The following is a 24,544-nucleotide window of genomic DNA, read 5'->3' on the forward strand; positions in this document are numbered from 1 at the left end:
GTCCGGGCACCGGACCGAAACGCGTAGCAATAAACTTATGCAATTTTAAAGACCGTGCTGGGGAGTTCATTCCATGACAAGCGCTACCTCATCTCGCTCCACTACTGGAACTCAGAGCCAAAAAGCTGTAAACACCTATTGGTCTCCACCTGGGTAAATATAGGTAAAGAAGGTTGGCGCCGGGAACCTCCCGTTCTATTCTACATGCACATTTAACTGTGCTATAAGGTGAGCACCCATTTACTGTTCTATCTAGTCCTAAGAAAGTTTTTACTTTATTACACGAGGAGAGCGCTCCTGTCTCTCTTTTGTCTCCCTCCTCCTACCCCGAGATTTTGGGTTAGAGCAATCCTTGCTCACTGAGCCCCAGTCTCTCCTTTCAGTTTTTTACTTCATCAACCTTTTGTGCGGCACTGTGTCAAATGCCTTTGAAAAGCCCAGATGTATAACATCCACACAGTACCCCAGGTCCAGTCTGGAACTTACCTCCTCGTAGAAACCAATCAGATTAGTGTGACAGGACCGATCTCTCATAAACCCATGCTGACGCTGGCTTATAACGTTATGCACACTGAGATACTCCAGGATAGCATCTCTAACAAACCCCTCAAATATTTTCCCCACCACAGAAGTTAGACTCACAGGTCTGTAGTTTCCAGGATTGCTCTTTGCATATTGGTACCATATTTGCTATGCGCCAGTCCTGTGGAACATAACCAGTCCTCAGTGAATCTTCAAATATTAAAAATAACGGTCTGTCTATCACGGTACATAGTTCATGCAGAACCCGGGGGTGTATGCCATCTGGCCCAGGTGATTTATCTATCTTAGTGGTTGCGAGGCGGCGCCGTACCTCTTCCAGGGTTAAACTGTTGACATTCCAAAAAGAATTTACATTATTCCTCATTGTGTCTTCCACCAGGGGATTTTACTGGGTAAAGACAGTTGAGAAGGCGACATTCAGTAGATTGGCCCTTTCCTCATCTCCTTCCACCATGACCCCCATGTTATTCCTAAGAGTGCCACACTCTCTGTTTTTTAGTTTCTGAATTTTTTTTTTAATTTCTGAAAAATAATTTAGGATTATTTTTGCTCTCCCTGGCAATTTTTCTCTGTCTCTATTTTACAGGATTTATTTTCTCTATAATCCTTTTAATGCCTTCGCATTTTAGCACCTTAAATGCCTTATCTTTCTCTTTTAGAAAAAGCATCTCATCCCGCCAAAAAAATCCCAAAAATTTTATAGCCTACAAAAGGGGACAATGAGGAAACTAAAATCCTGGCAGCTACAGGTCCCTCCTTCCTTCTGCGCTTCGCTGTGCGCCCATAAAACAAGTAACGGCCACATGTGGGGGGTCTCTGCACTATGGAGAAATTATAGAACAAATTGTATGGTGGGTTTTCTCTTTTTATCACTTGGAAATGTGTAAATTTTATGGCTAAATGAACGTATAAGCGACAACATTTTGATTCAATTACTATGAAGATCTCAAGGGGTTAAAAATCTTCCTAAAAACTGTTTCTGATAGTTTGAGGGGTGCATATTTGAAAATGAGTTGATGAGTTGATTGACATAGGGGGGGTTTTGATGCTATATATGTAAAATTTCATTCAAAACTGTATTCATCCCCAAAATAGTCAATACTGAAAATCCGAACAATTGCTATTCGATTTGTAAGCTGCGCGACATCAAAATAAATTATCCAGACATTTCAAACATTATGAAAATGTAAAGTAGACAAATGGGAAATGTTATTCAGCAACTTATTTAGGTGGTAAATCGATCTGCCTGAAAACACAATGACTTTGAATTTCGAAAATGGCAAATTTTCCAAAAAATTCATCATTTTTTTTTTTTTTAAATAAACACAAAACTTATCAGCCAAAACTTACCACTAAAATGAAGTACAACATGTGGGGAAAAAACTATCTCAGAATCACTTTGATAAGTAACAGTGTTCAAAAGTTAGAACCATAAAAAGCGACGTAAGTCAGAATCCAAAAAATGGGGCTGAGCCTTAAGCAATGGCTGCGTCCTTAAGGGGTTAAAGGGGTAAATCATTCTGAATATCAACATTTTTTTTCCCAATGCTGGAAGATGCCACCACCTTGTGCTTTAAAAGTACCATTACCAGGAAGGCTTATAAAGATACAATACAAAAATCAAGTTTTTTTTTATATGGGGACTTTCATATTTGCCAACCTCTGCATACACAAACTCAGTGGCCATAGCACATTTAGTGGGCACTTTTGACACCAACACTTGGTCCTTATAATTTCCAGAAATATTAGACATTTTGTTTGTCATAGCTCAGCTATTTTTCCACTTTGGCTTCTTGTACATGAACATATGCTATGACAGGCTGGAGAAAGGGACAGGCGGAGCGCTCCTCGCCCCTTCCCTATCCAGAGGAAGCAGTGCTGCCAGACCAATTGTACGGCAAAAGACAGAGCATGCTGGGTTTTCCAGTGACACAAGTGTGCTCACCAGTGCACAATGCGCTTCTATGGCAGCATATGGCCGTTAAATACGTTGTGAGCGTAGGGCTTTTCTATGCATTACAATTCCTGCAGTTCCCTAGATTCAAGGTAAAAGCCATATGATGTCAATGTGCATGTGAATGAGCACTGATGTAAAAAGGTTTAGGCCACCCAAGGCAGCGATGATGAAACAAGTCCACAATGTTCTCTATACTCAGGAAGTCAAATATAATAATTTGTCCACCTCAACCGAATGATTTGCCATCTCCCTGGTGCATCTAATAAAGCTCTGGCTTTGCATTGAGAGTCTATGCAGAGCGCGGATGAGTGTGCGCAGCTGCTAGATGTCCAAAATGTCAATGTCCGGAAAACCCTTGGGAACAGCGATCATAACATAATTATTTTCCTCTTAAACTGTAATAAGCAGAAACATGTGGGAAAATCTAAAACAATTTCCTGAAATTCAGGGCTGCACTACAGGCTATAGACTAGTATCATCATGTGACCTTATCTGTTCTCAATGTTAAATGGAAGACATTCAAATCTATCCTGGGTCATTATATTTCTAAATGTATAGACGGGCTAGATTACACCCCACGTGGCTTACAGCTATAGTAAAGAGGGCAATTAAAAGTAAAACAAATCCTAAGAAATGTTTAAAATATATCAATGGAAATAAAATGGGTCAGAGCAGGTTGGACCCCTGTATTCTGAAAATGGGACATCGGTGACTGGAGACCAAGAGAAGACGGAGATACTTAATGGGGTTTTTTAACTCTACTATAGAAGAAATTGCTGTACCACTGTCTAAAATCTTCAGGGATTCCGTTATGTCTGGTGTGGTGCCAAGTGACAGGCAAATGTGGTGCCAATTTTTTTAAAAAGGTTCAAGAACTTCACCAGGCAATTACAGGCCTGTAAGCTGAACTTCCATTGTGCGGAAAATACTGGAAGGGTTAGTAAAAGACTATATACTGGAGTATGTGACATCAAATAGTATAATAAGTGACAGAAAAGGACAGAGGAGCTGCTGTGGGTATTGTGTTCTTGGACTTCTTGGTATTTGACACGGACCCTCAGGGTGCATTCACACGTTGCAGTTAAAACTGCATCGTAATCAGCTTTGAGGTGGTTTTAAGTGCAGTTTTTTTCAATTGAATTAGTGAAAGACATGAACTGAACGAGTGAATTTGATTTTGAAGGGGAAACCTGCTCCACAAATCTTATTCACCCCTTCAGTTCATGTCTTTCAAATGTTCAATTGACAAAACTGCACCTAAAACCACCTCAAAGCTGATTGCGATGCAGTTTTAACTGCAACGTGTGAACGCACCCCCATAGACGCCTGATGGTTAAAAAAAGGTCTATTGGTTTGGCAGAAATCATTTGCAATTGGATTGAGAACTGGCTGAATAATCGTATCCAGAGAGGTGTAATCAATGATTCCTACTCTGAATGGTCCAGGGTTCTGTATTTATTAATGATCTAGAGGTAGGAACTAATCACACTTTTTTGGCAGATTACACCAAGATGTGTAGTGTAATACAGTCTATGGAGGATGTTCATAGGCTGCAGGGTGACTTTGACAAATTGAATGTTTGGTCATCCACTTGGCAAATGAGGTTCAATGTGGATAAATGTAAGATTATTCAAATGGGGACTAATAATCCAAAGGCAAAATATGTCCTTGAGGGAGTAAATCAGGGAGAGTCCCTTGTTAAGAAGGACCTGGGGGTACTAGTAGATCATAAATTGAATAACAGCATGCAATGTCAAGCAGCTGCCTCTAAAGCTAGTAGGATCATGTCATGTATCAAAAGTGGTATGGACTCTCGGGATAAGGATGTAAAATTACCACTGTACAAGGCATTGGTTCAGCCACACCTGGAATATGCTGTCCAGTTCTGGGCTATGGTCCATAAAAAGGTTGCCCTGAGTTCGAGAGGGTTCAATGAAGAGCCACAAAAGTGATAATGGAGGGGGTATGGAGGGTCTTAGTAATGAGGAAAGATTAAAACAACACGGGAAAACAAGATACAGGCAGTCCCCGGGTTACATACAAGATAAGGTCTGTAGGTTTGTTTTTAAGGTGAATTTGTATGCAAGTCGGAACTGTATATTTTATCATTGTAATCCCAGCCAGAACTTTTTTGGTCTCTGTGGCAAATGGATTTTAAAAAGCTGATCATTGTAGCCTAGAACTAAAGTACAATAAATTACCAATTACCGTTTGTAACTAGGGGTCGTATGTAAGTCGTGTGTTTTTAAGTAGGGGACCGCCTGTATAATCACTAGAGACAACAGAACTTTTTTTTTTTACTGTGAGAACTGTCAATCTGGTAAATAGCCTGGCTCAGGCGCTGGTCACAGCAGGGACAGCGGAGAGCTTCAAGAAGGGTCTAGATGCCTTTTTACACCTAAATAACATTGATGGTTATGTTACATAGAATTGTTTCCCATAAATCTCTTCCTCATCCAATACCTTCCTTGGTTGAACTTAATGGACATGTGTCTTTTTTCCAACCAAATAAACCATGTTACAGTTAACACAATTTTACTTGTCCTTAATGCAGGGCTTGTTTCAACATCTCAATGTAAAGATGATTAATCTGTACAACTTTGCTTGCTGAATTTGTGATCCATGTAAAAGAGCTTTAATAAAGTGACAATATACAAACATCAGCTATAGAACAATAAATACATTTGATTGAGAAATAAAAATACATTTTAACTTTACATATCACTTTAATTTAAAAGTACAGGAATCTCAGGAAAACAATACAACAGGGACATAGTTCTATGCATAGCATCTTAGAATATAGACATGTCAGCTGGAGGAGGCAGACACTGGAATTTTCTTCTTCCATTTGACTTTTTGCCCACAGACAAAATCCTTTAGGGTTCAGTCACATCCAGAAGGACTAGAGGTACAGTTCATTCCAAAGAATGTAGATGTGCTGTCCACATTGCCGCTTATAATGAAAGCCGTGTATTAGAGCCCTTAATATGCTCCCAGTTGTTGTATAAAGCATAGACACTTGTAAGAGCTAGCCCAGCAAGTCCACCGCGAGCGATGCCACGTAATCCAGCTACGGAGGCAAAAGTGAACAGATTAGGTAAGTAACATTCACCAATGCATTTCAGGTTAAAGGGCGAGGTTTGGGGCAAGCAAATTGGCTGCGTTTGGCCATGTATGAAGGAGGCTCAGTCTTCGACTAACAAATATTTATGTTGAGCAGTAATGAAGGGGTTACATTTTGTGAATAAAGCAGAAACTAACCAATTCTTAACACAGGGGTTTCATGTGAACAATCCTGAAGCATCACACGGCACGTGGAGGACACTGGATAAAATCACATATTAAACCAAGGTCTGTATTTACCACACTGAGATGAAGTCTCACCACAACATTGGCCATACTGGATGCACTGCAACCAACTGGCAACAGCCAAACATAGTGATCACATGACCTCCCCTGGAAGGTGCAGGACATGTGATGTGGACAGCGACCATCTACTGCCTTGTGTCTCAATAGGGACTAAATCAATGGACTGATTAAAGGCTGCTAAAGGGAGCAAAATTTTAAAACATCAACTAATTACATATTGAAATGGGTTGTTAAAATATAAGCCAATATAAATTATACCGATTCCAGGAGGGCCCCTTTGGCTGATGGGACATATCAGCCAGTCTCAGTGACATGCATAACATGTGTAATTTCATAGATGCTCTGCTTTAAAGGAAACCTACCACTTGAAGTGGCAGGTTTCTGATGGAGATACCGGGCACCAGCTCAGGGTGCCGGAGCTTATTTTTGTTAGCGTTTTAAACCGCGGTATCGCGGTTTAAAACACTTTTTAAACTTTATAGCCGGCGCAGGGAGGTACGCGCTCGGCGCTTACCATGCGCGTGGCTCTCCTTCACTTCCTATGTAGCCGCGCGCATGGTAAGCGCCGAGCGCGTACCTGCCTGCGTCGGCTATAAAGTTTAAAAACACTAACTAAAATAAGCTCCGGCACCAGCTCACCCTGAGCTGGTGCCCGGTATTTCCATTAGAAACCTGCCACTACAAGTGGTAGGTTTCCTTTAATTAATAAATGAGGCTGAACTGTGCTCAACTCTTGCTGTTAGAGGCAGAGGCACATTGCGGAAAAAAAAAAACACAAATATATTTCTGCGGTCTGGGCACCCAGATCAGTGCTCTGCTCCTTGTAGACATTTCACATTAAAACTGTGGCCAAAGACTTTAATAGCTTTAACAACCAAGTAAAGGTTTTATTGTCTGATAAGAAATGTAACATAGTTCATGCTGATAGAATGCATTCATCTCTTAATTAGCACCCAATAGTGTAATTATAAGTCTAGCTTCACCTAAATTGCTCTAGAACTCCAATAAAATGTTTTAACCATATGAACCAAAGTAAAATTAAATCATTAAAGGGGTTTTCCACAAGACAAGTTAGGCCCCATCAGTGGATCACAGGTCCCACAGATCATGAGAACAGGGGGTCTGATGTACCCCAGTCAGACCCCTTGTTGCTCACCGAGATCCATATCCAACAGAGATTGCAGAGCGCCGTACTCAGCAATCTGGTTCAGCTCAATGATGATGAACAGCGTAGCACGAACATGCCCATCCTGCTGCTCCACTCATCTTGGGGAGCAATGAGGGGTCCGACTAAGGTTCATCTGACCCTTCATTCTACTGATCTGTGGCAGTCCAATCACTGAGACCCCGGTCAATCAGCAAGTTAGGTCCTACCCAACTTGTTTCGTGGGAAAATCCCTTTTAGTCTAAGTTCTTCACCATGAAGTTCCTACATCAAGGGGGAAGGGGGGCAGACACTTAAAGGGGTATTCTCGTCTGGGCATTCACATTCAGTTTGATCAATCTGCCATATATAAACATTTCTTCAATTAGTTGTTATTAAAAAAAAAATGTTCCTGTGTGAAGATAATTTCTCATAAATGTAGTGATATGGTCCCATAGAAACGAGATGGCTTCCTCGGATACGGCCACCTCTGCTGGAGGGATTGCACAAAGAAATATCTGGGAGTTACTTCATGTCCCACAGCCGTCCTGTGGTAATGATCGCTGAATCCAGGTGGTCCGGTAGGACTCTATATGGCAAGTCTGGCCACCGCTGCCAGTGTGTGACGTGGTCGTATCCGAGGAAGCTATCTGGTTTCTAAGGGACAGAATAACTACATTTATGAGAAATTATCTTCACACAGGAACATTTTTTTTAATAACATTTAATTGAAGAAATGTATATATATGGAAGATTAGTGAAACTGAATGTGAGTGCCCAGACGAGAATACCCCTTTAAGGAACTGAGAACTTCTAGACTAATGCTAGATGGCGCAGAGAAGCCACCAGCAGTTTCAGAGAAGCACAGTGCTACCACAGACCGGGCTCACAAGTCTGAGCGACAGCCTGGGCACAATTCTCTACCAGCAGTGTAACACTATACCAGGAACACGACACACCTGGACAGCTGACTACCACTGGGGACAAATAAAGAAGGTAGGTTCACTCAATAGTGAGCTTTCACATCAATGTATTAAAGTAAATTTTCTCAACTATCATCTACAGCTTATGTACTGGATCCATCATAAATTTCTCCTAAGACAGGCTACCTGTATACTGCTCTGTATGCTAGTATACTAGTCTGAGAGCTAAACAATCTGGCATGTTGAAATCCTAGTGCCTCATCCTTAAAGGACATCTACCGCCATAAACGTATGCTCCTTACACAAGATGACTGCTGCCCTCGTGCTCCGGGGCCATCTTCTATAATGAAATATGCACTTTTAAAATGTATGCAAATGAGCTGGAGGAGCTCACCGTTCGGCTACCCGAACGCCTCCTGGCTCCATCGAAACAATATATTTCCCCCCCCCCCCCATCTAAACACATACGCGGAAAGCACTGCCGGCGCAGAGTATGTATTTAGATGAGGGGGTGTGCATAAATTACGTGCTGACAGAGCCAGGAGGTGCTCAGGTAGGCAAATGGTGAGCACCACTGGCTCATTTGTATTAACTTTCTAAGTGAATATTTCAGTTAAGAAGACAGCAGCGGTCCCCAGTCACCCCTAAGAAAACGAGCATACATTGGGGGACAAAAGCAAGAAGAGCAAAAGGGGAGGCCCTTTATCCAGCGGTACACCACAGAAACATACCTTCGTCTGAAAGGAGTCTTAGGACTTCAGTTATTATAAGTCAAAAACATAAGTGCTCATACACACAGAAAAAGGTGCGAGTCTTCCCAGCATACCTCTTCTCTGTAAGGACTTGCACCTGTCCTATATTCGGCTTCAAAATAACTGAAGATGAATTGGCCCTAATTTGTTTATGAAGATGGCAGTGGCAGATCTTTGTGTAGGACTAGGTCTACTTCCTACACCACAAGAGCTTACAGAAGTCAAACAGATCTTTACCTGTGGATTTGTACATCATTCCGGTCATTGTGCCAGCAGCTACAGTATTGATGTCATCTTCTGCTCCTCTGGACTTTTCTATTATCACACCAAATGCGCTGTAGAGTAACGCTGGAAAACCGACAAAAATATTAAAAACTCCTGTTGGATGGGGCAAATTACATATTGATGGAACTTCCTTAAATGGGTATTCCCACAAAGACAAGTTTCTTAAATGTATTCAGTAAAACAAAACAACAACAAATTAGAGAATGTGTTCAGAAAAAAAAAAAAAAAAAAAATTAATTTTAGGTCGCCTGGTTTCTGACCCTGTATCTTTTGACTTACAGGTTGGCAGCCACCTTGCCTGATGCTGTGGGCCTGAGCTCTTCTGAGCAGAGATGTAACAGCTGACTGTCATTGTGTGTAATATGCATCTCATCATTTCAGATCTGTCTCATCTCTCTGTGTTAGATACTAGAACAATATTTAGAAGGTAAATGAAAGTATAGAAACCTGTACCCTGATAATCTACACTGTCATGTGTCTGCTCCCCTCACACACCCTAGAATTTTACACTGACCATCGCTGAAATTGGAGAATTTTTTTCCTTCATGGGCAAATCTCTTTCAAGCTACTTTATTTTTGGACTCCTCACTTCACATCACTTATTAGCAAGAAAAAAAAAAAAAAAATCCTCCTGATCCATCCTGAAAACTACCAGACACAAATTTTTTACCAACACCGCCAATAAATCATTTCACCCAGTCTATTAAGCTCTCTACTGAGAGATTCCTATCCCTGCCAGGACCTTCATCAAGGTGATCACATGACCCTCCATCTGCGGCCATTTTATGGTCAGGTATGTCTGGCTGATGAGGTAAAAGACTTCAGGAGGCTTCACTTTACATATCAAGAAAGGAGAGGAGAACTATTAATAGATGTATATTGCTTAATTACCCAACATACTGCTCCCCATATTTATACACACTACAAAAACAATTGGTTAGTGGTTGTTTCATTAGGTAGACATTTTATCACTTCAAGTCTGGAGGCTTTTAATATAATGGCTTACTTAATGTTTTATGTAAAAGACAATTAAGCCATCAGCTTCAACCGAGAAGTGCCAAATATGTTTTGTTCTCAAAAGAAACCTTTGACACCAAAACTTGGAAAAGCAAGGTAATGCTAAAGCAAATACAGCTGCTGTGGAGTCAAAGTCTGAACCTTGCCATGACCCTATCAGGATGTTTCTTCTACTGAAAATACAAAATCACAAGCAAACATAACATAGTGTTATTCTGCCGAGGACAGACCGTATGTTACAGGGTGTATGCTTCTATACTAGCACTTACATACAAGTGATAAGCGCACTCTCGAAGAAGCACGGCACTGCCTTATGCCAAGACTGTGTGTCACCAAGACGGTGCCCACAGTCCACAGCATGGAGTGGCAGCGCCTTCATCTCCCAGCAGTGTAACACGGTCACAGCCACAAGATAACTGGACAGCTGACTACTGCTGGGGGGGGTGGGGGGGAGAGAAATACAAGATGACGCCACTTACCTAAGGATCCCAGTGTGTTAGCCCACATCGCACCCTGCCTCGTCACCATGTTCAAAATCCTAGGCAGAAGACAAATCAGTAAGGAACCCAAATAAGCCCAAACTCATTTAGCCCCCCCCCCTCCCCCCTCCGGACAACCTCATCAACTATATTTAAAATGATTGAAGGTGGTGTATATTTCCAGACTAGCACCAAACTCTGAGTAAAGTCTGGCGCACTCTCGAGGAAACACAACACTGCCTGATACAAATGCCGCTGGCCACCAGAACGGCGACTACGGCATCCAGTATAAAATGGCAGCGCCTTCCTCTCCCAGCTGTGTAACACTATCATAGGCATGGAGTGGCACTAGATAGCTGACTACCGCTGGCAACCTATATTACAGTAATCAGTGTCACCACGGCAAGCCTAAGGTAATACCTCCCAGTTACACTGGAATGTGGCAAATAAATCTGCGCCCTTTAAAAGGGATTGTACACAAATAAGCGATTCATTTATGATGCAGACCCTTACCACTGGACATTACAAAAAGGAGGGGTCCTTTTACTTCATCAAACTTGCACTTCCCCTTTATTCAAAGCCCCCGCTACCAAAATTATATTTCCATGTGCTCACCATAATTTGTAAAGTGCTACGGAATATGATGACGCCATATAAAGATTTTTATTATTATACAAAATTGTACCAATATTCGTTGAAAAATAAAATGTGTGTACACTGCCACCTGCTGGAGGTTTCTTCATTTGCAGAAGGAATTGGAAATTATATTACATTATCCCAGGTGGAATTGCAGTAATTTACATTTCCAAACGAGTTGAATTCTACAAATCCCATCCACGTTTCATAAGATAATTTCCGTTGTAATTTTAGAATCTGCAGCAGATTAATAATTTTGCAGTTTTCCCTTTCCAAAGCAAACCAACAGCAAAAAAATGACCTAATAAAACCACTAGCAGTGTGTTAAGCAGATTTAGATCTGCACACGTTTCAGATTCTGTGTGGAAAATTTGCAACTTTACTTTTTCAAATCGCTGCAATGTTATGTACAGAATATTTTTTTTTTTGGTGGAAATTCTGTCCTATGTGAACTAAAATAAAGATCATGCATTTCTTTTATGTCCTTGCAGTTTATACATGCATTACAACAGAAGGAACCTGGCAAGACAGTTGAAGAGACCACAATTTTATACAGGTTTCTGCCCTTGGGAATGGCCGCTACAGTAATACCACTGCATGTGTTCCAGGCCTAACAAGGTCATTCACGCTAGATAGGAGTAAACTGTATAACCCGGAGATGGTTGTTTCGTAGCAAAAACAAATTAAATCTTTGAATCTTTACTTACTGTACATTTTTAGGTTTGGACCATACCATGTTCTGTGTTTCCTTTAGACCAAGACGAAGGCCGTTAACTGCACCGAATGCTGCCCCTGGAATGTAACAATTTATACTTATTAGAAGGCAAGGAGTAATCTACACCAGAGACATCCTATCTGTACAATAGCTCAGGAATCCTCTGTGTGATCCCAGACTAGCACCAAACAGAAGGTCCCGAGTGGCGCACTCTCAAGGAATCACAACACTACTAAATGCTAGCGTAACACGTCACCAGAACGGTAACAATGGCGCCAGCATTAGGCAGTAGTGACTTCATCTGCCAGCAGTGTAACACAGTCACAGGCATGGAACGCACTGGACAGCTGACTACCACTGGATGTGTGGTTTATTTCTGGATTAACAATGCCTTATGGTTATTCAAAAGATTTGTGGTGTACTTCCAAAGCAAAATCACAATTATATTATATATACACACACACACAAAAACTGACCAATAAGTTTACTACACAAGTGCTGTCATACATAGGTACATCACATGGAGGTATTGATTAGGTACCAGCCCATATTCCGTTCTTCATCAGGGGCCCTCTGCTATCGTTATACCCCTACCTCTAGCACATTATGCCCGTGACCACCAACTATGCAGATCACATCTTAGAACTTCCAATCAGGAGACCATGAAGTGTCCACATTCATTTCAGTACTTCATTTGGCATGGAAAACATTAAGAGCCATGACATCACCATGTGTCCCATTATCCCTGGCAGATTATTTTCATTGGGACCATGTGGGGTACAAGCCCTACTACAGTTTCAGGGACAGCCTTCAGGAAACTAACTGAAGAAATAAGCCAAGGGTACACTCAGACAAACGTGTGCTTACCCAAACCGCAGCCTGGGCGAGCACATGTCAGCGAGCTAGAGAGGTTAGAGCTTCTCACCCCTCGCCTATCCACAGGAAATAGCGCTGCACAGCGTTCTTGCAGCAATGGGCAATGTATAATTGAGGCCCTGTGATCACATCTCGTTACAATTAGATGTCCTTTCATCACATTACCAAGGCAAATACTCCCCCCACAAATGTAGACAACTAGAGGTGCACATTTCCTGCTCACTGAAAAAGTGCTGAGGGAGCAGGGGGCGGGTGAAAGTCTAACAACATGTAAAGCCAAACTTCAGGCTCATTAGCATGTACCCCTGGTTTATTATACTTGATTTTGATGGTAGATTCCATTCAACCATTTATGCAGATCAATCACCTTGTGAAAAGCCGTTTTAAAGATTCAGATTTTATACAAAAATGCTCTTCTTAGGAGAGCCCCTAACATTCAAGGAGTAGCCAACCAATGTTTTCTGTCCAGTTAGAACAAAAGTGTTATATGTGACAGCTAAGAAAATTTTTCACCTCTACATGTGAATTGACTGCATGTAGCTAAGAAAATGGATTGACTCCTTTACACAGGTTTGTGGTATGATGGCACTGAGAACGCCAGGGGAGATTTTTTTTTAAAGACATGCTAGATGGGGGAGGTCCTGAATCTACCTTCCAAAATGTGAATATTATTCTTTCCTGTCATAACAGCAGAGGGCTACAAACCTGTCATACAGCAGCCTCCAATAGTGAAGAATGCCAGCTCAAACCTGCCACGTGTCTTATTAGCACCGGTTGGTAAGATAAATTCATCTGTATCCTAAAAGGCAGTAAAGGAAATGAGTCATGGTCACATATTGTTTTTATTAATTGCTAAATTACACATTTTCCCAAGTTAACACCTGCATTACAAAAGATGTTACACATTCCGTTATTAGTGAAAAATAAAGCAAAAAGGGTCCAAATGAAGGATATAACAAAAAGAAAGACTTTATTTGAGTTTGTTATACTCACCATAAACAGAGAATGCAAAAAAAAACACACCAAAACTCAATGCAGTTATGAACTGGGCCTTAGCTGCTTTCCCGGTGACCAGGTCAATTTTAGGTGGAGTGCTATGACCTACTGAAGATTATTCTTACATCACCCAAGTCTACACATGCACTCCTACCTTTTCTAAAAACTGAATAGACATTCCCGAATTTCATACAAAAGAGGTTCTACAGCTTTTTGCTTAAGTTGGATTTGTATGCAGGTCAGAACAGCTATATTTTGTAAATGCAACTCCAAAAAAAAAAATAGATTTTCATTTTGGGATTTTAATGAGTACAAGGATGAAAAATAAATTTAATAACTTTATGATGATCATTGCAGTCTAGAGCCAAAGTACAATAAATTACAAGTATCAGAGAGCTTCACTAATGGTGGGAGATGGCAGAAAGGTCAGTTTGTAACTAGGAGTCATCTGGAAGTCAAAAATTCTTAATTTGGGGACTGCCTGTATTCTAAGATAGATGAGAATAAAACCCATCGTCCACTGATGTTTTAGTACAATTTAGTCTATTTATGTTGGAAAGACTCTACTAGAAAACTTACCTGTACTAAATACCTGGGATCAACATTTAGATATGGTGAAAGCGGGTTCATACCAGTCACTGGAACAGTGGAGGGGAAAAAAAAAAAAAGTTTAAAAATTCTACAATTACACACCAAGAATCAAAACACAACAACGTGCACAACCTACTCTCAGGAATCTCCCTGTTAAGATAGATCTGATGATAGGTTCCCAGTAACATCCTTAACCATCCTTCCCCCTAATCCTGTAACACTTTCTAACATAATATACACTTAACTAATATGATATTTTGCTGCAGAGGCTACCAGGGGATGGAGTAGCCTTTGCTCCTGTCCCCCAGTAGCCTCTGCAAGAAAACAGCATATTAGGTTAGAAAGTTTTACAGGATTGGGGAAGGATACTTTAATATGATACTGGAAACCGATCATCTAATCTACCTTAGATTCCTGATAATAGGTTTCCTTTAATGCACTAATAATAAAAGTTTAGTTTTATGCATAGTTACAAGTATCAATTCAATATTTAAGACAGTTTTTGGTGTTTCTCCTTTTTATAAAATTCTACAAGTAGTATCGGTACAAACATCACATTTCACATCTACCAATGACCATGTGCAGTAACTAAATGAGACCACAGGGAGAAGGAATGACACTGCAAGGTCAGGGTGTACGAATAACCTAATGGGGTCCATCTAGTAAATATCAGTGTGCATTATTGCACCATTTTTTATTATTATTATTAATGCCCCCGAGTCAGGACCTATTATTATTACAATTTATGCCCCAGATACAGGTCCAAAGGTCACAATGTTGGGTATTATACAATATGCAAAATTTGAGCATAGATAATATTTCCTGGCCTATATCACAGAGGACAGTACAAGTAATGTGATCAGGCAGGAGACCTGCACTAGGTAATGGCCGGTGACCGCGCAGGGTGACACGTGCTCTCCCGCCATACTCACACGGCACGCCGGCCAGGTCTGACTGCGAATACCCGGGAGATCCTCCAAAGATGCCCCCAAGACCCCCGCGGCCGCCTGGGTGGTTGTTACTATCCATGTCTGCAGGAGATCGACCTCGTGTCTCAGGATCCCCTCTCTGACCTCCCCGAAGCAGCCGTAAAAGAGAGCGCTTCCGGCTCCAGCGCCTCCTCTTCTTCCACTTCCCGTTTTACGATCATCCACCCACATGCTTTACGGCTACAGTGCCCGGATGCTTCTTTCCACCCTCCAAGTTGTTTCTTCCGGGTGTCAGCTTTGACAGCGATTTTCTCCACAGCGCGCATGCGCGAGTGATGAACTGAGTCTGCGCGGTCGGTAAGGGGACATCACTAAAGTTCAGGATTGTAAAGAAGCGCATAACATTGTTTGTGTTTTTGAGAGTAAGTAACGGCTCAGGATGAGCAGACACTCCCCGGCGGCGTGTGCGGAGCAATGAGTGCGGGCTTTGGAGTGGACACAGTGGATGAGCCCCGCAGCAAGAAGAGCCGGATACAAGAACCGCAAGGAGTGAACGAGAGCTCTGACAGAGAGAGGGGCTCCCCGGGAAGCCGGGGCCCCAGCAGCACCGTGGGGAACAGAGGTGAAGCCTGCCCGCCATATATAATAATATCCCTCTACTCCAGCGCCTCATCCATGCGGATAGTAGGGCACCCTATATGTCTCTGGTGGAGTCTATACATGACACATCCTATATGTCATGTGTAGCAGATCCTGGAGGTAGATTGGTACTGGATACTATAAATGCTGGGCTGAGGAAATCCTAACTGGACACTACAGACCATAATGGATCCAGTTAGGATTTCTTCAGTCCAGCTGTAAATTGGATGATAAAGTTTAAGGGGATATTCATTACTTTAGACCAGTGGTGGCGAACCTATGGCACGGTGCCAGAGGTGGCACTCGGAGCCCTCTGTGGACACCCAGGTCATCACCAGAGAGGATACAAGGCATCTTCATGGATTCTCATGCAGCCAAGGACTTGCCGCGCTTAGTGCTATCTGAAAGGGGTTGGCAGGAGGTTGAAAACATTTTCAAAACAGTGCCATACCTGAGAATGGTTTGTGTCGATGGTGCAACTCTGTTGGATAGAGATGATTACCAGTACAAACCATGGTCAGGTGTGGCGCTGTTTTTGGAAGAAAGCAATCAAGTATTTCAATCTGTGGGTAACTCCTTTAAAGCAACAGCGCTTCCTGAGACTACTGGAGGGATAGGAAGGGATGGGCAGATCTGCATTATCATTGTAGCTCCGGCTCCAGGCCTGACAATTCTTTCTGTTCAGGGGAACCTGAATTTGTCCTTTTTCTTTCTACTGGTGTTCTCAGGATACTGATTGGATTGAAAGCTATGACAGCGAAGGAAGCAATAAGTTTACAGCTTAAATTGCAATGTTGGCACTTTGCGATAAATAAGTGGGTTTTGGTTGTAGTTTGGGCACTCACGCTATAAAAGGTTCGCCATCACTGCTTTAGACAGATACCGAATCCTGTGAGTAGTGGATGTTATAGATGAGTAAGAAGACAGTGTCTGTAGATGATGTGTACTAGATCCTGAAGTGGACCTTATAGATCGCATACTATAAGAAATGCTGGATCCTTTAGGACCTAGGTCCTCAATCCAGCTGTACGTTGGGATGATAAAATTTAGGGTTATATTCAGACTCTCATCTTTACTATATATACATATGTATACAAATATGCTACAGACATATACAGGACCAGTGGATATTAGGGATGAATAAGGGGAGGGTAAATATAGATGATGTATATTAGATCCTGTAGTACCAATAGAAAAGTAAAAAAGCACAGGAACTAATGAACTCAAAGAGAGTACTTATACGTGATCTTTATCAAGCATTATATGCTTAAAAAGATTGCATAGCGGTCCAAATGTTGCATCTGGTTGGAATACAGCGCTCTCTTTGAGTTCCTTATTTGTTCCTGTGCTGAGATTTCTACATTGAACCCTGGACCACGGCTGGCTGTTTGCGGTCCCCATCCACAGTTATTCGTCCTATTAGGCTTTTTGGTCGTCTGCTAACTTTTTTATGCTATCATTAGATCCTGTAGTAAATACTGGAAGTTAGTAGTGGACCTTATAGACTGGGACTGTAAGTAAATGCTGGATTTAGGAAATCCCAACTGGTTCCTTTATGGTATCTGGACACGTCAGGATTTGATCAATGAAGTGAAACCTACACATAATAACCGTATCATCTGTATCCATTACAGATTCTAGACCATTCCTAGTTTTGGTATAAAAATACTGATACTAAAAGCTGATTAATTCCAATACTATAGACACTGTATTCAATACTACAGACAAATACAGGATCCTATAGGTAGGGAATGCTGTAAAGTAAGGGCTATATTTATTGATGATGATGTGTATCATATCCTGTAGTTAGCAGTAAATACTTGGAGGTGATGCCCCACCAGTGCATCTCAGCTCCCCCCCCCCCCCATGATTTAGCGCCACTGTATGATAAATGTGTAGTGGATCCTATAGATCAGTATTGGATACTATAAAGTTGATTTTCAATACTGGAGACAAATACTAACTAGTATTTGACCGTAGAAGGTTTTGGATATCTGTAGTGGATGATATCAGATATGAATTGTGGATATCACCATGCCTATCACATGCATATCTCTCACTTCTCTCTCTCAACAGTGCATACTCCTCGTGGCTTAGGTATCCGTTGTCACCTCCATTCAATCTTTATAAGATACTAGATGCAGTATTTTTCTAATAGATCAGTGTAAGAAGCAGTAAATTAGTATTGGATCCAGAAGGTCAGTATCTGATCCAGTAAATCGCTTTCAGATTTGGTACTGGATCAAGTAGATGTTTAGCATTATATATCAAGTGATGCAGTCCAATTATAAATTGTCAGTATCTAATAAATACCTTTCTCAAAATGTGGAATGGTAACTTCACGTTGTCGGTATTACCTGCCGTGTGGAATTTCGGCTGCGTAAAGTAGTATTGTAGTGTATGGGATTGAAGGCAGTTCTCTATGCACAGTACTGACAAAAAAATCCTGCTCTGTTTCTAATTCTTGCAGGATTACTGCTGCTGTACATCCCACAGCCATTCTACCAATGTGTGCAGCCCCCCTAGAGTGAAGAAGACACTGACTATTATTGGATTGCATCAGTTGTGCAGTAATAAAAATGTATTTGCAACAAGAAGATGTTTTAGAGTGCTGAGTATTTTCCCTTATGAATCATGAAGGAGTGACTCTCTGACATGCCGAATGGGTGACGTATGTTAGTATGCCGATAATTGGCACCCATTCAATCTATTTTTGGTCCTGGTAAATTGTTATCGGGTCTAATAGATTGTATTGAATATTTTAAATGTATATTTTATCCAGCAGATCAGTATTGAATCCTTTATCTGAACTGGTATTGGATCTAATATTAGATTTGGTAGATTGGTAGTAGTTAAGGTAACTAATTGTAAATTGTATCCAGGATCAGATCTAATAGATTAATTGAACTGATCCAGTCAGAGGTCGTACTTAATTTACTAAAAAGGTGGGTAAAAATATTCCTTTTTGCCTTTTTGAGGAATATTTTTAGCAGAGGTGAAAATAACTTTTTCAGAAATAAAAATACTCCAATCCAGCAGACAGCTGCCACGCCGGATACATGGGTAGTCTCAATCTTACACTGGTGCAGGAGTACCGACATATGATGATTTGCTGAGTTAGAAGATGCTTAGACATTGTCCTGAGAGAAAGCGGCCACTGGCAGGACATTTCTATGAGACATTATCCCCTGTGGAGTGTCCAGAGAGAAAACACAGCCATATTACTGAAAAGGTATAATAGACCATTCTAATACATCGCCCACTATTGGAGACGGACCCAAAGTGCCAGGGTTGGAAGATGTGTTATGGACTGGTCATTTTAGTTTCCTGTAAAACCCCTTTAAAATTAAACAAGACGAAATATGCTCCATAGTGCTGCATGCTGTGGTAGATTGGCCGCTTCTGGTCACCCACGATGCCCAACATATCTGTAGGTATATGATGCTCCATAGATTCTGATAAACTGAATGTCAATTTCAATTTAGATCGGAAAGTTTTACTTTACTGTAGTATTCATATTATACCAATTAACTCTGAGATATTCTATATCTTTTTACCTTTATATTTCCTTTCTCATTTTTTTTTCCTTATAGTTTATAAACAGAGGACCCTCCAATCCTGGTTGGGACATAAACGAAGAGAGACAAACGAGATCAAAAGGTGAGACACACAGATCAGCTGTAGTGCTTAGTCCAAGGAAGTTAGAAACACAATTCCTGACATGGTTAGCCTATGCTGTAGCCATCTTTGAGAGAGCCCTGTGGTGTTAAACGGGAATCTGTCAGCAGAAGTTGACCTAATAAACCACTACCAGTATGTTGTGGAGCAGATAAACACCTTCCAGATCATGTTTCTTTAATGGCCCAGTGTCTCACATCATAATTTTCTTAATGTCTCTGTATGTAGCGTCTCATTACTTATCTCCTGGAGGCTCGTGCAAGATATCAATCACAGCAAAGGGGGTGATTCGAGGAGCAGAGAGCTTGACTTCAGTCCTGAGCTCTCCACCTCCGTGATTTTATACAATGCAATTAAAAGTAAATTTTCTGGATGACGCCATCATGCTGGTCCGAAATGACAGTTCTTAACTTGCGTGACAACATACTGGTAGTGGTTTATTAGATCAGTTTCTGCTGACCACTTCCCTTTAACACTCAAAGACTTGTCTGTAAGTCATGGGGCTGTTTAATATATGAAGAGGTCTCACGGGTTGAGTCCTTTTCATACAGACCAAATTACAGACTCCAGCACGGATTGCAGGTGTTACTGCTGGGAGTTTGCTGCATAATCCAACACCATCGCAGGTGTTTATCATTTAATTGTCTCCAGTGGCTTTGCTGGCTGCACCTAAATCCCAGCTGCCATCTTGGGAAGGATCGACTTTGATCTGTCACCATGATAGCCTGGAAACCCCAGGCATTTTTAGTTTTTAGTTTTTTTTTTTAACATATTTGAATTTTATTAAATTATTAAAATAGTAAAACAGAACATAACACATATGGAAAATCAAATATCAGGTACTAGAATGAACCTGGTAGGGGGGAATTTGCATATGAGTGATACAACAACATTCCAATTTGCAATACAAATGCACAGCATCAGAAATAAAATAGATCGTGGTTAAATGGAGCTGTCTCACTATCCTGACATCATTGATTTATTCTATAAAGTTACTCTGAATAAAATGAAAGGAGAAGGGAGCGGTAGCGAAAGCCAATAGAAAGAATAAGGGGGGTAGGAGGAGATTTGACGAAGGAGCCATGCCTCCCCCCTACCTGGTCTCTGTGGGTTCACCATCCTGTGGCTGAGCTGGGACTGTACTGGTTAATTCCAGATAGCTAGAGGATGCCCAAAGGTAGTCAGGTGGAACCATGTTTTCAGAGATCGGGCAGCTCATTGACACGACCCTGCCACTGATACAAGGAGGGAGGCCAGGCATGTCATTTAAGTAGATCCATCACAATGTGCAAGTGGCACATTCTAACATATCATCAGTAATATAGCTGTATTGCAGTATATGGTAGGAATCATCAGACCCCTTAGGTTTAACCCCTTTGCGCTCAGCGTCCGATATATCAGAGACAGAGCTGATGTCGCTTCAGCTCAAGATCTCAGCTGAACCGGCATCAGGAAACATGGGGTGCCGGCTGTGAGTGGGCTCCGTTCACGGGTGTTTAACCTGTAAATGCTGAGGTCAGTGCATCAGCGGCATTTAACTTTCCTTTGGGGGGGGGTCTTTTCCCCACAATCGGCACCAGTGCCATTTTCGGGGGTGCTGATCGTTGCTATGGCAACCCTGTGGTCTGATCAAAACCCCAGAGCTGCCTGTAAGAACTGCCTGAAAGATGGCGTCTTAAAGGCACAGTGTCAGCCTATGCTTTAGCATAGGCTGACACTGCTAATACCCTGCAAATCATGATTATTGCAGTGTTGTATCATGAACAAGCAATCAGATGATTGCTTGTTCATGTCCCATGGTGGAAACTGTAAAACCAAAAAAACGGTTATTCAATAAAATATAAAGTAAGTAATCAATAAAAATGCCCATAAGCCTCATAACATATAAAGAGACATATAACACAAAAAAAGCCTAAATCATAACACAAATCCCACATATATAGTATCACCACGTCTGTAACAACCCGTAGGATAACAGTAAATAATTATTTAACCCGTACGATGAACGCCGTTAAAAGAAAATGTTTTAAACCCTCCAAAAATTATTATTTTTACCTATTCAATCCTACAAAAAATGCAATAAAAAGTGATAAAAAAAACATATGTAGTACAGAATGACACTGGTGCAAAGTACAACATGTCCAGCAAAAATATAATGCATCAACCAGCTCCATAGCCAAAAAAATAAAAATGTTATGCCTCTTGGAAGATGACAATGCAAAAATTATAGATTTTTCCCCACATTAGGGTTTTATTTAACAAATTTAGTAAAATGTAAGAAAAAAAATTCATGGCTGGTATCCCTGTAATTGTATCAACCCATAGAATAAAGATAACATTACTATTGGACTATATGGTGAACACCAAAAAGTAAAAAATCCAGTACAGAATTGATGCTTTTCTTCTCCTGCGCTGAAAAAAGCTTCTCCCCCCCCCCCCTCAAAAAAAATGCCATCACATGGCCCCAATAACGAAAAAGTGAAATCCTGGCAGCTGCAGGGCGCTCCTTCCCTTCTGTGCCTTGCTGTGCGCCCATAAGACAAGTAACTGCCAAATGTGAGAGATCTCTGTACTCGGGAGAAATTGCAGAACAAATTGTAAGATGGGTTTTCTCTTTTTAACTTATTTAAATGTGTAAATTTTAGGGCTAAATGAACGTATAACTGACACAATTTGACCATTCTAAATTTCTTTACATTTTGATTCAATTACTATGAAGATCTCAAGGGGTTAACAATCTTTGTAAATGCTGTTTCTGATAGTTGGAGGGGTGCAGATTTGAAAATGGGTGGATTATATAGGGGATTTTGATGTTAAATATCTAAAATTTCATTCAGAACTGTATTTATCCCCAAAATAGTCAATTATGAAATTTCAGAAAATCCATATTCGATTTGTAGGCCGCGCAACACCAAAATAAATTATCCAGACATATGGATGAAAATGTAAAGTAGACATATGGGAAATGTTATTCAGCAACTTATTTAGGTGGTAAATCTATCTGCCTGAAAACGCAATGATTTAGAATTTCAAATTTTTTTTTTTTTGTAACTTATCAACCAAAATTTACCACTAAAATGAAGTACAACATGTGGGGAAAAAAAAATCTCAGAATCACTTTGATAAGTAACAGTGTTCAAAAGTTATAACCATATAAAGAGACGCAAGTCAGAATCCAAAAAATGGGGCTGAGCCTAAAGCTACAAAATGGATGCGTCTTTAATGTGTTAAAATACCCTTGTAAATAAATAAAATCATAAACATGCTCGTTATCTCTGAATCCCAAAAGTCCTGATCTATCAAAATATAAAAAAGGTTCTTCCGTTTTCTCTTTTTTTTTTATTGATACAGTTGCTGACTATGTATCATACCAAACTCTGTGAGTTCCCCCTGTGAGGGGCATATGTTTCGCCGTGACCCATTGTAAGGCCCCATTCTGTTTTCCTTCAATAAAATTTTGTTGAACCTGAAATATAAAAAAAAAAGTTAATCCTGGTGGTGAACCCAGTAACAGAAATCGGCACCCAAAAGTACAGAGCACCATTTTGGAACAGATATAAATTTGTAATTAAAAGTGTTCACAATGTTGTACAGTCCCCAAAATGGTAGCAATGAAAATGTCATCTCTCCCCACAAAATTTGGCATTTGACATAGGTCTGTACACTAAGGTATGAAATAGTAATTTACAGCAGAAAATTGCAAAACAAAGACTTTTTTTTTTTTGTACAAAACCTATTAAACCTATTAAAACATAATACCACCTATACACATTATAGGTATGGTGATCGTGTGGAGGCAAGGACTAAGGTATCATATGGAGCACACAGTTAGTCTTGCAAACAGAGCCCACAAGAAAAAGGCACAAACGTGTTTTTTTTTTTTTTTTTTTAATTTTTTTTTTTTTTTTTATTACATTTGACAATTTTTTTCCAGCTTCCTAGTACAGGCTGTCCCTTACTTAAGAACACCCGACTTAAAGACGACCCTTGGCTACAAACCGACCTCTGGATGTTGGTAATTTACGCTACTTTAGTCCCAGGCTACAATAAACAGCTGTAACAGTTATCAGAGGTGTCTGTAATTAAGCTTTACAGTTGGTCCCCCTACTTAAGGACACCAGACTTAAAGATGCTTTACTTTAGTCCCAGATTGCAATGATCAGCTGTAAGGTGTCTATAATGAAGCTTTATTGATAATCCCTGGTTCCATTACAGCAAAAAATTTTAAACTCAAATTGTCAATTTGGCAAAAAAAAACCTTTTGTCTGAAGTTATAATTTTAAAATACAACACGCCCCAGTAGCCTATTTGTTCCTCCTACCAGAGATGTTCGGCGCACAGCTCCTCGTAGCTGCACGACCTGATCCGCGAAGCCTGCTGTTCTGCGCATGCGTTTGGGGCCATGTTTGAATATTACACTGGAGGGAGGGATCAGGCTCTGCCTCGGTATAGCCGGCCACCGAGCTGCAGCTCAGTTTCAGGGTGTTGGCAATATTCTTGTTGCTCTACATAAAAATGGCCTAGACAATAATTTATTTTCTCTGTCATGAGGTACCATGTGCAGCTTCCAGTGACCAGTATAAGATGTCAGAGGAATGATGATGTGATGCCTGCTTAGCATTCATACCTGAGATCTGGTAACACTATGGCCTTTGTGTGGGCTGTGCTCTGGCTGCAATTTGTGTAGTCAGATCATGGTCCACAATATAGACCGGCGCACGTAGCCTTACAAGAAGCTTGACACAAAGGAGGGGGAATAGATGATTGGGGTGTAATCACTTTTGTTACCAGTGGTTCAGACATTAATAATGTTGAGTTATTTTCAGGCTACACCAAGTGTACATTGTTATACAAGCTGTACACTGACTATATGTTATCACTGTCATATCTTTTAATGTACATTGTGAGAATGACTTGTCACTGTGACTATAAGGAAGTAGTATTCAGGTTCTAGTGTACATGAACTTTGTACAGTGGGTGGAGGGGTGATGGTGAAAGTAAAAGTTAGACTTCTT

The 24,544-nt window shown here is 40.8% G+C and overlaps 2 protein-coding genes and 3 non-coding genes across 7 annotated transcripts in view; 1 reads left to right on the forward strand and 4 right to left on the reverse strand.

Annotated features, from left to right (window-relative positions):
- Positions 1 to 5,112: 5,112 nt before the first annotated feature.
- Positions 5,113 to 15,350, reverse strand: TIMM23 (translocase of inner mitochondrial membrane 23). Its single transcript, XM_072130003.1, has 7 exons — positions 15,216 to 15,350; positions 14,272 to 14,330; positions 13,402 to 13,495; positions 11,813 to 11,897; positions 10,470 to 10,528; positions 8,926 to 9,036; positions 5,113 to 5,570 (listed from the first exon to the last, which is right to left on the reverse strand). The coding sequence occupies exons 1-7, from the start codon at positions 15,310 to 15,312 to the stop codon at positions 5,455 to 5,457; spliced, it is 621 nt and encodes a 206-aa protein (XP_071986104.1). The 5' UTR covers positions 15,313 to 15,350; the 3' UTR covers positions 5,113 to 5,454.
- LOC140106810 (small nucleolar RNA SNORA74) lies at positions 10,233 to 10,429 on the reverse strand. Its single transcript, XR_011850869.1, has one exon. It is a non-coding gene; the product is annotated as a small nucleolar RNA SNORA74 (small nucleolar RNA).
- On the reverse strand, positions 10,639 to 10,840 carry LOC140106809 (small nucleolar RNA SNORA74). The gene has a single exon (XR_011850868.1). It is a non-coding gene; the product is annotated as a small nucleolar RNA SNORA74 (small nucleolar RNA).
- On the reverse strand, positions 11,983 to 12,182 carry LOC140106801 (small nucleolar RNA SNORA74). Its single transcript, XR_011850861.1, has one exon. It is a non-coding gene; the product is annotated as a small nucleolar RNA SNORA74 (small nucleolar RNA).
- Positions 15,351 to 15,420: 70 nt separating the features above from the next.
- The window catches only part of PARG (poly(ADP-ribose) glycohydrolase), a 67,300-nt gene continuing 58,176 nt past the window's right edge, over positions 15,421 to 24,544 (forward strand). The window contains exons 1-3 of one of the 3 annotated variants that reach the window (XM_072130001.1): positions 15,698 to 15,834; positions 17,928 to 18,049; positions 19,445 to 19,511. Coding sequence is in view for 1 of the 3 variants with exons in the window: in XM_072130000.1 (XP_071986101.1) it covers positions 15,687 to 15,834; positions 19,445 to 19,511 (215 nt within the window). In the remaining 2 variants the exon portion in view is untranslated. The other 2 variants (XM_072130002.1, XM_072130000.1) reach the window with 2 other exon arrangements.

This window comes from Engystomops pustulosus, chromosome 11 (assembly GCF_040894005.1).
Source record: "Engystomops pustulosus chromosome 11, aEngPut4.maternal, whole genome shotgun sequence".
In the NCBI taxonomy this organism is placed as follows: Eukaryota; Metazoa; Chordata; class Amphibia; order Anura; family Leptodactylidae; genus Engystomops; species Engystomops pustulosus.

Bases quoted from the DNA above. Each gene is read 5' to 3' on its own strand.
- TIMM23 (XM_072130003.1), bottom strand. From the start codon at position 15,312: ATGGATAGTAACAACCACCCAGGCGGCCGCGGGGGTCTTGGGGGCATC. The intron at 13,496-14,271 runs GTAAGTTTTCTA...ACTGCCTTTTAG, and splicing joins ATCCCAGGTATTTAGTACAG to GATACAGATGAATTTATCTT. The intron at 5,571-8,925 runs GTAAAGATCTGT...TTGCCTCCGTAG, and splicing joins AATGATGTACAAATCCACAG to CTGGATTACGTGGCATCGCT.